This window comes from Echinops telfairi, unplaced genomic scaffold, assembly GCF_000313985.2.
Source record: "Echinops telfairi isolate 266 unplaced genomic scaffold, ASM31398v2 ScPeMD7_3533;HRSCAF=4204_1, whole genome shotgun sequence".
NCBI classification, from domain to species: domain Eukaryota; kingdom Metazoa; phylum Chordata; class Mammalia; order Afrosoricida; family Tenrecidae; genus Echinops; species Echinops telfairi.
Genome location: NW_022107432.1, coordinates 11518474 through 11532699, shown reverse-complemented (window position 1 = coordinate 11532699; position 14226 = coordinate 11518474). Strand labels below are relative to the sequence as shown.

Here is a 14226-nt window from a genome sequence, read left to right as displayed (position 1 = left end):
GGTTCAGAGTTATATTAGAGAAGGAAGCACTTAGCTAAAACTTCCTGCTACAATAAAGCAACCAAGAATGGTATCAAGCAGTGATCATCTCTGCGAAGGATGTCATGAGTCCAAAAGTTAAAACAATGTCGGGCACAGTGGAAGGAGGACAGCAGGTGCCTAGCTCTTATATTTGGTGATTCACACGCCTACGTAGCTGGTGATACCGTAATAAGACCCAACACAGCATTCAGTTTTCAGTTATCATTTATCTTCCAGAATGTAAAAATAATATTAATGCAATATAATAAGCCCTGAAAATTCTGGGAATTTCATAAAGAATAGAAATATATTAGAAACACAATTTTGTCATATGTTAACCTAGAAAATGTATAATTGGATATCTCTGTGTTGAGCCTTCCTGTTAAGCTGAAAGCTGAGCTGTGGTGGAAGCTTAGCCTCCTATCAAAAGCAGAAAGTTTTATCAAGGATTACTATTAAAATGAAACTAAGCAAACTTTTAAAAAAGAAAGAGAAATCTCTTGGTGTCAGGAAGAGATTTTGTGAGTGGCTGTCTGGTTGCCTTGTGGAGGCCTTCTCTATGAGAGAGTGCTATGCATCCAGTCCCGTGTCGTTACACACACTGGTAGGTGCATTGTTGAAGATACTGTGTCAACTCATTGAACCGAGGGTCACTCGCTTTGTCACTGACTCTCTGCCTAACCACCCATGATGTCCTTTCTTAGATTGGTCTTTGATGAAATTCCCAAAGTAAGCCAAGCCCTCTGGTTCCATTCTTCTGGCGGTCCATAATATAGTTAATATTCGTTACCAAAACAGCGATTCGCATATGCTAACACTTTTCTTGCTCCCTTTCCATTATGTAGCTTTTGTTCAAAAAGGAGATGACTGAATATGTCACAGCGAAACTGTAAATCATAGTGTTATCAGCAAGCGAAAGCCCTGGCAGGATAGATGTTTAACAGGATGTAGATGCTAGGAGCTAGCCATTGGAATTTTAACATTTTCCTCTATGAAAATACTGATTGTAACGGAACCCTTTACATAAACCAGGAGCCTAGAAGGGCACATTGACCATGAACTAGACTGTTGTTGCTATGTGATATCAAGTCAGTTCTGCCTCACAGCCACCCACCGTGCAACAGAAGGAAACACTGTCTAGTTGTGCGCCATCCTCACAAGTCTGGGGTGTGAGCCCATCGTTGCACCCGTTCCGTCGATACATCTCTTTGGTGGTCTTTTTCTAGTTTAGATCACTGTTGACTTTACTGAACGTGATGTTCTCTCCAGGGACTGGTTGCTCTTCATGACAAGTCCACAGCACTTGGGATGACATTTTACCACCTCTGATTCCAATGAGCATTCTGACTGTAATTCCTTCATGATAAATTTGTTTGTTCTTCTAGTTCCTGATACTTTCAATATTCTTCAGCAACACCATAATTCAAATGCATCAATTCTTCTATGATCTTCTTTATTTATTGTTCAGTGTATGTATTTACTGAAAAAACCATGGCTTGGGTCAAGAGTACCTTATCCTTCAAAGTGACATCTTGGCTCCATAGCAGTCTTAAGATGTCTTTTTTTTTTTTAGATACTGCCTTTATTTTCAGAAAATATGATTGTGTACATGGGAAATCCTGAGGAATCTGCAACAAAGTTGCTAGAATGAACAAGTAAATGTAGGAAGGTCTCGAAACAATATTGGAGTATATCTATCTATATCTATATTTGTATTTGTATCTATATAATTTATAGTTTTATTTATTCACACACCATGCACTTCAATAGTTCAATCATATCAAGAAGAATTGTACAATCATTACCACAACCACTTTTAGAACTTTTTCTTCTTCCTTGTACTTATTGTTACTCATGTAATAATTTTTTGTGTCAAAAATAAACACAAAACATTCTCCAACTCAACAACTTCTACATGTCAAATCCAGTGCCATTGATTATACTTTTCATGTTGTACAATCATTATTGAGATCCTTTCCCAAATTATTCCACCACCACTAACATAAAGTCAATGCCTCCTTAGCAAAGACTCTTCCTCTTTCACCCATGGTAACTCTCAGTGAAGTTTGGTCCCCCCCCTTTTTTATGATTTAGTTTCCACATATCCTACACTCTTATAGTTACACCATTTAAGAAATTAATTGTATATACATCCTAACAATCAGTTTTAATGCTCCCATATTCATTGTTTGCTCTCCAATTCCCCTCCCCCTCCCCACCTCCCTTTCCTGGTAAACCACTAGTACATCAGTTATTTCCTCTATGCATCCACCCCTTGTGTGCTTCATAAACTGAGGAACTTAACAGAAGCAATAAAAAACAAAAACAAAAAGAAGAAAACAATAGTAATAATTTTATGAAGATTAAAATAAAGAATAATAAAGAAAAGACCAACAACAATATTACAAAGGGCAGAGAAAAAAATTCTGTCATGAAACAAGTGAGAAATTTGAGTCTAGATCCAAGTCAGGTCAATAGAGTCAATAGGAAGGTGAGTTGACCATCCATGTATCATGTAATACCCTGGTTCGATCCACCATAATCAAGTTTATAATAAGCTCTGTCTGAGAGTAAAACTGAGTTCCTGGCAGAGGGGATCTGCCAGAGGCTTCATCTGACTAGATGCTGTGCAGGTGCAGTTTGCATTCCCTCTGGCCTCCATAGCCTTCTGCAAAATTGATGTTCACAACTTAAAAACACTGTTAATTTTCCTTTCTTCATATTTGGATTTTGTTTTCATCTTTGCATCACAAAATATGGTGTCTTCTATGCTGTGGACTTAGTTGATGCTTCAGTTAGATGGCTGCTTCTTTGAATACAAGCCTTAAAGACCCCAGACACTATTCCAATTGATAGCCGAGCACCATCTGCTTTCTTCACCACACTTTGCTGTAGCACTCTTATCTCCATTGATCATTTCATTAAAGTGAGTACTGAGCAGGCACATTTTATAAGGACTAACTATTCTTGGATTGGAGCTAGAAGTAACTGGGAACCCAGAATCCATCTGTTTGTTCACAGGTTATGAAGAACCCTGGTTTGCTTCAGTGGTCATATAATGACAAAAACAAAAACCAAGAAGAATAACAACAAACCAAAACCATAAAACCAAAAATCAAGGAAATGAAAAAGAAGAATATTGTTATCACTGCCCCGGAGTATTGCAAGACAATTGCATTGATAACATCAATAATTCATCCAGTGGCATAGAATTTAAAGTATTGTTGATATGAAGAGTTTATGCAAGTATAGTCTAGCTCTGAACTACAATGCATAAGTTGTTGCTTTGTTCAGATTGATTTTTTAATTGATTGAGTTCTGTTTACAGTGAACATTGGGATTGGTGCTAGGGGAAATTTTCCTGTATCATTTCTTATGAGTGCAGATCCTTGCCTATCAGATTATTACCTGTCATATTAATGCAAGGGGAGCATTGAGGAACTAGTTATATGGTGGTTCTTGGTCCCCTTTCATTGGACGCCCACTATGCCAGGGGTCCCAACTAAGTTCCAACAGCCACCATTTCTAAAGTCTTGGGGTGGCCATCCTTTGCTATCTCTCCAATCAGGGTATTTCAGTCCTCAGTGAAAGGGAAAAGGTAGATGTGAGTTTTGTTCAGTCTGGCTTCCATGTTGAGTTCTCCTGGTGTGACCCTTGGAGGATGCCATATTCCCTGTAAGGCTAGTGTTGAAAGTTATCACAGTGCTTGCTTAGTCTGTGGCATGGTTGAGAGTTGGGTAGAAACAGATTGGAAGTGTCTACCCAGGAACATATAACCAGGTTTATTCTCCCCTTAGATTCTCTACAATTATCGTTTAGCATCTCTTCCTGATGTGAGATTGTTCCTCTCCATTTACCCATCATACCTACCAAAAGGTTGTGAGATTTGTGTACCGTAGGTTGTTAATGAGACTTCCTCCGATCCTAATGCCATTTTCCTTCGTTTGCTTGGGAATTGGTCTCTAATATTTGTTTAATTAGTGTTTCTCCTTATACAAAAGGATTCCTTAAAATATGATTCACAATATTCATCCTTTTGTGATTGATTAACTTCACTAAACATAATGGTTTATAAGTCCTTCATTGTCATGTGATGTTTCATGATTTCATCACCATGTTTTAGGGATGCATAGTATTCCATTGTGTGTATGTACCATCATTTATCCATTCTTCTCCTGAGGGGCATCTGGGCTGCTTCCAGCTTCTCACTATTGTGAACCGTGCTGCTATGAACATGGGAGAGACTATGCACTTCCCTTTCCTCAAAAGAAAATGGCATTTCCCTGAAATTTCCAACCTTCACAATGTGATCCATAATATTTTATGATCCACAGAGCGGAATGCCTTTTCATAGTCAATAATGTCAAGTTAATATCTTTTTTATATTGCCAACTATTAATCAAGAAGTATAGGATATAAAACATTCAGAATCTAAGTTGGTGAAACTCGAATGTATGAGAATCTGAATGCTTGAATTTTAGGAAAATAAGCATGGGAAATGAAATGCAAGCTGGTCTGAAGCCAGTGAAACTTCAAGGGCCCCATCGAGGCCAATATGAAAACATTGCAGTGATGGTATTATGAGCAAAGACGTTGGCAGCGTCTATATAAATCAATAAAATTACTGCAACTGAAGATGAGCTCAAAATTTAAAAAGAAAAATGAATAATAACAATAAACAATAAATACCAAGAAACACAAAAAATCAGTAAAAACAAAACTCTGTGGAAAATAATGAGAGTCAAATATATACTCAATAGAAGATTTTGCAATGGAGAATAAAATCAGAAACTGTAAAAGAACTATAAAATATATATATGTCTAAAATGTTTACAGAGTGAAAAGGAGTTACAGATATGAAAAGACACCGTTTGAAAAAGAACCAAATAGAAATTCAGAATGGAAAATACTCATTAATATTTAAAATTGAATCACTATGCTAAATATAGTAATATATAGTTGAAGAAAAAATTAGTAATCTGTCATGCTTGCTTGTGAAATCACCTGCAAGAGATAAAATACAAAGGGGGCTTAAGAGAAATAGCGGTTGGCATGAGACGTTTAGCATATGTTTACTGGAAGTTCTCCAAGAAGAGACCATATTTGAGAATAATGGGAGAATGGAAATACTTGAAGAGATATTTGCTAAGAAATTTTCAGATTAGAAGAGGGATATGGGCACTCCACATGAAGGACTGTATCAAGTCCTATAAAGGATAAATAAAAAGAAATCAACTAACAGACATCATAAAGTACAGAATGTCAAAGAAACAAATTTTAAATGCTATCCAATGCTATCCAATGCTATCCAAATGTAAAAGCACGTGATTTACCAAATGTTTGAAATTTAGATTGATAGCAGCCAACTCCAAAATGCTGAGTATTTAATACTGCCATAGATTTCTATGGCCAAATGAACTGTCATTCAAGAATAAGCACAAGTAAAAGTATTTTCAAAATCCAAGATAGAAAGGGCTGAATAAACTACCGAAGCATTTACTTCAGTAAGAAGAAAATCAAGGCCAATGAACGAATTAAAATAGAAGAACCATGGATAAAGAAATAATATTAACCACTTTCAAAACAATTTTTTGAACCAAATAATTTTCATGAAAAAAATCATGAAAACTTTGCTTCTTTTAAATAAAGGGAACTTCTACTATTTTTGTCAACTTGTTGCATGCAAGTATAAATACTAAACCATGCTGGCATTTTTAAGTAAAATATAAATATACAAATAATTAAATAAGATATTTGAATAATTTCTTATTTCATGATATTATGGTAACCATGAGAGAAAGTTATAATATAAACATGATTTAATAATTATTTTAATGAATAAAAATGCATAGGAAATGAATTGTAATTGCAATAATTTAAAAATATAGGAGCACAGTAATAGAGAATTGCCAATTTTGGAAAAGGATGTGGAATGAGGGATATCACTGCTGATAGCAGATGGATCTTGACTAATGGCAGAGTACACTAGAAAGATACTTACTTATAGTTTATTGACTGTGCAAAGGGATTTACTTGTGCAAATTATAACAAACTATGGATAACATTATGAAGTATGAGGATTGCAGGACAATTACTTGTGCTCATGCAGAATCTGTACGTAGACCAAGAGGCGGTCATTTGAATATAACTGAATGCTGCATGGTTTAAAATCAGAAAATGGGTGTGTCAAGATTCTATCTTTTACCAAACTTATTTCATCTGTATGCAGAGTCTATCTTGTGAAAAGCTGAATTCTTATAGTGGAGGAATTATCGTGGAGCATTAGGGTGGAGGAAGGGTGACTTCCAGCCTCTGGTATGGAGGTTCCACAACAGTGCCTGCTGAAAACCAAGAGCACTTACCGATGAAGATCAAAGACTATCTCCTTCAACATGGACTATACCTCACTATAAAGAAAACAAAAATCCTTGGAACCAATTAGACCTGTCAAGACAGGCAGGGAGAATTTGAAGTCATCCAGGATTTAATTTTATTTGCATCCACAATCAATATCTGTAGGAGCAGCAGTCAAGCAACGCAAACATTATGTTGGAAAAACTGAAAAGAAAATTAGCAGTAAAATCCCCCCCCCAAAATAAATAAATAAATACAAAAGAGCAATGATGTCACTTTGAGAACTAAGATGGGCCTGTTCCAAGGGATGGGACTCCCAAATACCTCACACGCATGTCAAAGTTGGGCAATAAAGAAAGAAGGTTGAAAGAGAGTCGATGCCTTTGAATTATGGTGTTGGAAAAGAGTATTGAATATGTCACGGGTGGACATAAGAATAACTATATCTGGCTCAGAAGAAGTTTAAAAAGAATCCGCCTTGGAATGCAGATGACAAACTATCTGCGTACTTCGGACATGTTATGAAGAGAGATCAGCAGTCCTGTGGAAGGACATCATGCTGCATCAAGTCAAGGGTCAGCATCGAAGAAGAGAAAGGGGACCCTCCGGTGATGACTGGACACAGGACTCCAAGCGTGGGTTTTCACATAGCAACACTTGTGAGAGGCGCTAGAACGGGGCATTCTTCTGTTCTGTTGTACAAAGACCGCTCCAAGTCACACACAAACTTGACAACCCCTCAGAACAGGAAATACATTGTAAGGCAATATCCCCCCGAATTTCAAAGTCATTTTTGTAGCTGGCATAGCGATATGCTTACCTTTACTTTGTCATGTTCTGTATGTTTAAAAATCTCTACTTGAGATTAATAAACTAACAAGAATAATGAAAGAATCCACCCATTGCTGTGTTGTCAATTCCCATTTATAACATCTTGAGTGTAGACTTGCCCCACAGGGTTTCTGAGACTGTAAATAATTACAGAACCAAGTGGTGCCACCTTTCTCCATTGAAGCTCCCGGTGGATTCAAACTGCTGAGCTTTTGGATCACAACAGAGCACGTTAATCACTGTGCAACCAGGGGTCCTTACTTGAAAACAGGGGTGTGGTTTTACTCAGTATTGTTTTCACTTATTGGACATTATGTTTGTATTTTACAGGCAAATCTCTCCTCACCATCTTCTGCAATATCTGAGAGCCAACTGGTATGTGTCCTATTTCTACATCATAAATGTACTTCAGAGTATTCAGTTGTTTCAAAAGATTTTATCTGAACAAGAGTGAACTAAGAAAATATCTACTGTTGTTAAATTTGTTTACCTATTTGTCAAATAAAATTTTGCCATTGCTTTACAATAGCACCATGATTGTTCAGGTTACAAACGTAAAAAAAAAACATGAATTTGACTCCCCATTAAACTTCTATTCTCGCAATGCTGGTTGAAAAGAATGGGTGATATGAGCAGGAAGATGTGATTGAAGTTAAGAAAAAAAAAAGAGATCATTTTCTGATGGGAGAAGTTGAAAAGAGTTCAAGGAGAAGGTCAAGTTGGAAAAAGTAGGAACGATTCTAGACTTGAGGAAACTGGGAAATGCAACAGGAGACATGGCAAGTAAGTGGTCTAGATCACTGCTGAGCAATAGAAATATAAGGGGAGCCATGAATATGAGCCAAGTCTGTCATTGCAAGTTTGGGTTTAGCCAATGTTAAAAGTGAAAAAACTTTTTTTATCCAAATATTCAGAAAGGACAGCGAAACACTATCTAGTTCTTAGGTGTGGCAAAAGAGACACTGGTTCAAGGAAGCAATTAGCCACAATTCTATTTCCTCCTTTTTCTGACTCAGGCTTCCTACACTGCTCCAGGTGGCTGTCTGAAATGGCCCCTTGCAAGCTTTTAAGACCTGTCCTTTTCAGACCTCATAATGAACTACGAGGTAAAACAGAAGGATCAGACACATCATTAGGTCACTTAGCTGGGGTGTTTCATGAAAGCATCAAAAGGGACAAATGTAAAATGAGCTTTCGAAGACTCCTGGGACTGCGACTTTGTGGAGCGATTGCTCATATGAATGAAAACCCTCAACCCAAATGTCCCCTGAGGTCTTTAAACAAAACAATCATTTAGCTTAACCAGGAAGGCATGTCTACCTGGAGCAAGCAGTATGCTCTTTTAAGATCTATCTCATCTCGTGGGATTGGCTGACAACAGCAATTCAAAAGGGTGGATGAAAAACTTAAGGGTGGATGATGCAGCGAGTTTATGTTAATAGAGTGGAGTAATTTGGAAAAGGAAAGTGAGACTGGTTGCATGCACTGAAGAACCTCATCAAGGTCACTGAATTATATATGCACCAACCGTTGAGTTTGAGTCATTTTGATGTCCATATCCTCAAAAATAACAGCAAAAGGTAAACAAATGATTTTTGTAAAAAGTAAAAAGAATTCTCCAAACTCCAAATTACTACCTATAGAATCACTATGAGAAAAAGAATCCAGTAGTGTTAATGTCAATAATATATTTAATGATGTCTATACCTATTATCATCTCAAGGTCTAACCATTATAAAATTATTGACATATTTTATAAATTCTTTTGATTTTCTTGCACTGTCTTCAAAATCTGCTATGAATTTTACACATAACAGCGCATTGCAACTCAAGCTGCCACATTTAAAATGATGCTCCCAGATGCTCTCTTGGATAATACAGGTCTAGACTCTAAAATCGCTATTCATAAATAAATTTCTGATTAATTAGGAAAATTATTTTTCCTTGCAGTGCTTTGCTTTAGTCTTTAGCATGTGCTTAGCAAATTGAAAGCAGAAAATGAGTTGTCAGTTAAAGACTTTCTTCACATCATTAAAATTGTTTATTTATAAATTCCTGAAGTTGATATCTTCAGAAAAATTAATAAAAGTTTCCATATAGTGCCTTGAGACATTAAGAAGACAATATCATTGATGAGGCTTTTCTTTTTGAAGAACTCTCTTTGATATCCTGTACTTACAGCCAAACATCATCCAGTCCTTGTGGTGCCAGCACAGCAATAGGGCGTGACAGCAGCATTTTTGTTTGGAATCCCCCAAATTCATAGAACGCATGGGTGACTCATAAAAGACCTGACCATAATAAAAATCAGTTTGATATTTTAATATTTATGCATTAGTGTATATATGCAGTGTGTTAGTCTGCATATGCTTGTTTAATTTTAGTGTTAATTCATTTAAAACAGTGGGAGATAGTTTAGTACAATTGAGACAGTCGTGGAATGGAGATTAGAAGACCCACCTTTTACTTCTTGCTCTGATGCTGCGATTCTGACTGTGGGGAAGTCAAAGAGAGCCTAAAATACTGGACTTTAATTTCTTAATTGAACAATAGGAGCATCTTATTACATGCTTTCCAAGATCCCCTCCAGTGCTGTGTGTGTATCATTACTAACACAGTGAAGTGAAGCAGTTGCTATGGAAACAAGTACTGTAATAGCATAACGCATTTAAATGGTTTCCCACTTTAGGTATGGAAGTATTACAATGACTATCATAATATTGAAATCATGTTATGGTTATTTCTTGAGAGCAATGTTTTGAGCATTCACATATACAATTCAAATGTAGATTTTACAAGTCTTTCTACTACATAAATGTGTATGATAGCAAAACACTATCTAGTTCTTAGGCCTGGCAAAGGAAGCATGGTCCAAGGAGGCAATTAGCCACACTAATTATGTGTGAGTGTGTGTGTGTGTGTGTGTGTGTGTGTGTGTTGTATAGTTCTTAGCCTAATATTTGAAGAAATTGTTTTAAAGACATGCACATATACATAGTGAGTTTATTCTGGAATTAATTTAGCTCCACCTGTCAGAACTGGGGCACCTATGGATACAAAAGAGAAGGAAGGCAGAAAGAAAGGTGACTGTGTTGCTTGTTTAATATATCCATTGTTCACTCTGGAATCCAAATGACTTAGCATTGGCCTTGTTAAGATTTGGGGACCTCTTGTGAAACTGGCTCAACAGCCATGCCTCTGTTTCTCCAAGAAAACAGCATCATAGCACATCTGGATTGGAAAGGAATTTAATAAAAAGAAAGGGAAAAAAAGTAAACTTCTTAATTAGCAAAAATATTTTACAAAAACTAATTGAGACTGTAATATTTTCTTATCATAAAATAATTCCATTTTCTATTCTCTAGAGGGAAATATAAAAAACATAGCCTTGATTGACTTCTGATCATTTCCTTGGAGATTTACTTTTGACCTTTCTCTGAAGAGTGCAAGACATTTCTTAACCAAGTTTTAAATTAAGTTTTAATCCCCAAACTCCCTTGTGTATAGGTATGTTTGTGAAGGGATTATTAATAAGCAAGCTCATTACACACAAAAGATGAGCATCTCTTGGATTGATATATTTATTCAACTCTATCATTGTGATAGAGTTAATGTCCATTCCATGACATTAACCCTATGTTCACACTACTTGGAAGTGGGATAAATCTGGGCAGAGATAATTGTATGCATGGGATGCTATGTGGAAATTGATTTTCTAAGAACTACTCTTATTAAATAGTTACTTATGATTGAAGTTATAGACTATTTTTTAGCTTTGTGCATGATTTCCCCATAATATTTTCCATCATGAATGCTTTCCAGAATTGATTTCTGAGTAATTTCATTAATGAGAAATATTTGTGAGGAAAAAGGTTATATAAAAGGGACCTTCAAAAAGTTCATGGGAAATGGAATGAAAAGATAATGGAATTTTTCGACAAAATTTTTGAAGTTCCCTTTAAATACTTGTTATTATTATGCTCTGTAGAGTCATTATTGTGGACTGTAGGGAGCCTATGTGACAGGGGTGCCCAGTAGCATGCCCTAAGCTGGAATCCCTGTGGAAGCACATCCCCACCCACTGTTCCCATAGAAGCACTGGGTAGGTTGGACACTTTAGTCTTTTGAGTTAAGAACTTAATCGTTGTACCATTAGGGCTTTTTAAAAACACAACAACAACAAATAACCTAAAACATGTATGTATTTATGTATGTATATATATGTATGGAGGTTCCCTGGTGATGTAGTGGTTATTCATTGGGCTGCTAACCTCATGGTTGGCAGTTCGAACCTACCAGCAGCTTCATGGGGGAGAAAGACTGGGCTTTCTACTCCTGTAAACATTTACGGTCTCCAAAACCACAGGTAGTCACTGAGTCAATTTTGGCAGTGAGTTTGGCTTTTGGGGTTTATATATGTATTTGTACATATATTCATTCATATAATTGAACTATAATATATCAAATAATACAGAGATAAAGAATAATCTAATGTGATGTTTTCTGTATACCAATATATGTCTATATGTGTATGTATACATATGTGTACATGCACACATATAAAGTTTACAAGAAATATATATATATATGTCGTATAACAGGTAATGTTTACATATACATATATACACATGTAGGTCTATAATAAACATATATATAAGCCATGTGATCATGTTAGTTTAATATATACATACTGCTGTTTGTTTATTTGTGAGTATATATCACATATAAAATCCCCCAAATGATTGCAATATGACATGTTATAGTTAAATTATATGAAGGAATATATGTACAAATAGGCAGTTAATAGCTAATATTTTTAATTCTTATTTTAAGGAGAATGCATCTGACAATTAACCTTTTGAGATATTTCCTTTCTTTCAGTCTTCTTTTTTTTTAGGTGGGTTGCTTACTGTTTTCATTCTAACCGTCTTAAGTGAACATCAGACAGAAAAGAAAAGAAATCTGTGGTTTGCACCCACCTACCAATGAAAGAGGAAGGAAGGAAGGAAGGAGGGAGGGAGGGAGGGAGGGAGGGAGAGTGAGAGACAGAAAAAGATTATTGTGACACTAAAATATTCAAGTGTTTAATTTCGAATCCAAATAATTTAGTTTGGTGATTGGGTGCATAATTTGGGAACTCTTAAGCAACTAGTTAATCAATCTGTGCTTTTTTTCCCCGTTCTATAAAGCAACATCACACTGTTAGCCCTCATAAGAGTTCATGCCCTGGAACACAAAGCCCAATCCACTACCTCTGAATTACAGGGTTAAAGAAATAGAAGTTACATTAGGAAGTTACACCAACCAGGAGTCTGACAGCAACAGTCTGTCTTAATAGCGTCTTGCTTGAGATCACATTTTATAGAGTTTATTTACTTTTCCTTTGGAATCCACACTTCGGGAGAGTCAAGGACTTTTCCAGAAACTTCGTTACTCGAGTCACAAGATAAACACAAGATGCAAATGTTGTCCCTCATATTAAGATAAAACAATATAAAGCTATAGGATGCACACTTAATCTCATTTGATGGCTTAAAGGTCTTACAGGTTTAGATGATGAATCATTGCTAGAGTTTTCTGAAAGTGGTTGATACCTTCACGTGGAGGGTACTAGAATGATCTCTCTCCCCCCAAAAGGAAAACAAAATAGCCTCATTGCCATTGAGTAGATTCTGATTCATAGAAACCCCAGAGGACAGTATTGTGGTGATCCCCCCAATCATAAAATTATTTTTGTTGCTACTTCATAACTGTAACTTTGCTACTGTTATGAATCAAGGAACCCCTGTGAAAGGGTCACGACCCACAGGTTGAGAACCACTGCTATAGGCCAACTGTCCCTGTGGGCTTCCAAGACTGTCCCTCTTTAAGGGTGTAGGAGAGCCTTCTATTTCTCCTGTTTGAGTTACTGATCTGCAGGTTGACAGTCCCACTTGTAACCCCATATCCCACCAGGGCTCCTTAGGGACTGCAAAAGCAGTTGTCTATACTTTATCCTGTACAACGGTTTGTAATTGCCAGGAGTGTGCTGAGTATTTTTTCTTCTTCTGAAAAGTGGCTGTAGGCAAAATATTCTTGGGAACCTGTTCTAGACTATCACACACCATCACGTTTAACAATACAGAAAGTTAAAAGTATTCCAGGGTAGGGTGAGAACAAGGCTAACTAGCGAGAGTAAGTTTAGAGTGACGCTGGATACTCGCTACTGTCAAGTTGGTTCCAACTTATGCTGGGTTTCAGAGGCTATTTTTAAAAATGGGAGTAGAGGGTCTCATTTTTCTCCTGCTAAGCAGTTGGTGATTTCAAACTGCTGGCTTCTCGGTTAGCAGCCCTGTGTGTAACCCACTATGTCACAAGGCCTCCTCTAAAGCTGGATGATAGTACACTAATAGTCTGCAACCACACATCAGAACTGGAGAGAAATTTAGAAATGGGATTGTTGGAAAAACCGGTCTATAAAATCGAGATTGGAATAATGACTTGATCTACCGGAAATGATCATTGTAAGATTTCAGAGTCATAATAAGTTAATTGCCACAAAAGCCCCTATAGTTTGGAAGGTGTTTGAATTGCACACACTATCTCTGACTCAGGAAGAGATATCATGAGCAGACATTTTTCCATAGAAGGGAACAGGCACGAGTGTTTAAATAGACTGAGATTACACACCACGGGTGCTTTGGTCAGTTATTCTCCTTGTGTGAATTTCAAAGAGGAATCATTGTTACCGGAACTGATGATTGAAGCCTGGGGGAGCCGGCCTTCTACCGGAAGTGTGATGTTCACTGGTCACCACCCATGTTACAGGCTCCCTCCCGCTGAGTGATGCTGCATGTTCACCATCTAACAAATGTGCTTATTTACTCAAGTAGAGGGGATTGGATGGGGCCATTCAGGGAGCTCAGGTTTCCCCACCTGTAAGCAGTGCTTCCTCTAGCATCCTAAAAGGAGCAAGAGGACAGGCCAGGGTTTAGGATCTTTTCTTTTTTTTAACATTTTATTAGGGGCTCATACAACTGT

The 14226-nt window shown here is 36.8% G+C and overlaps 1 protein-coding gene across 3 annotated transcripts in view; it reads left to right on the top strand.

The window, feature by feature from the left end:
- The window catches only part of LOC101655916 (muscular LMNA interacting protein), a 299439-nt gene that overhangs the window by 196507 nt on the left and 88706 nt on the right, over nt 1-14226 (top strand). For all 3 annotated transcript variants that reach the window (XM_045294875.1, XM_045294876.1, XM_045294877.1), the window contains one exon: nt 7537-7581. In XM_045294875.1, coding sequence (XP_045150810.1) covers nt 7537-7581 — 45 coding nt within the window. The remainder of the gene's footprint in view (nt 1-7536; nt 7582-14226) is intronic.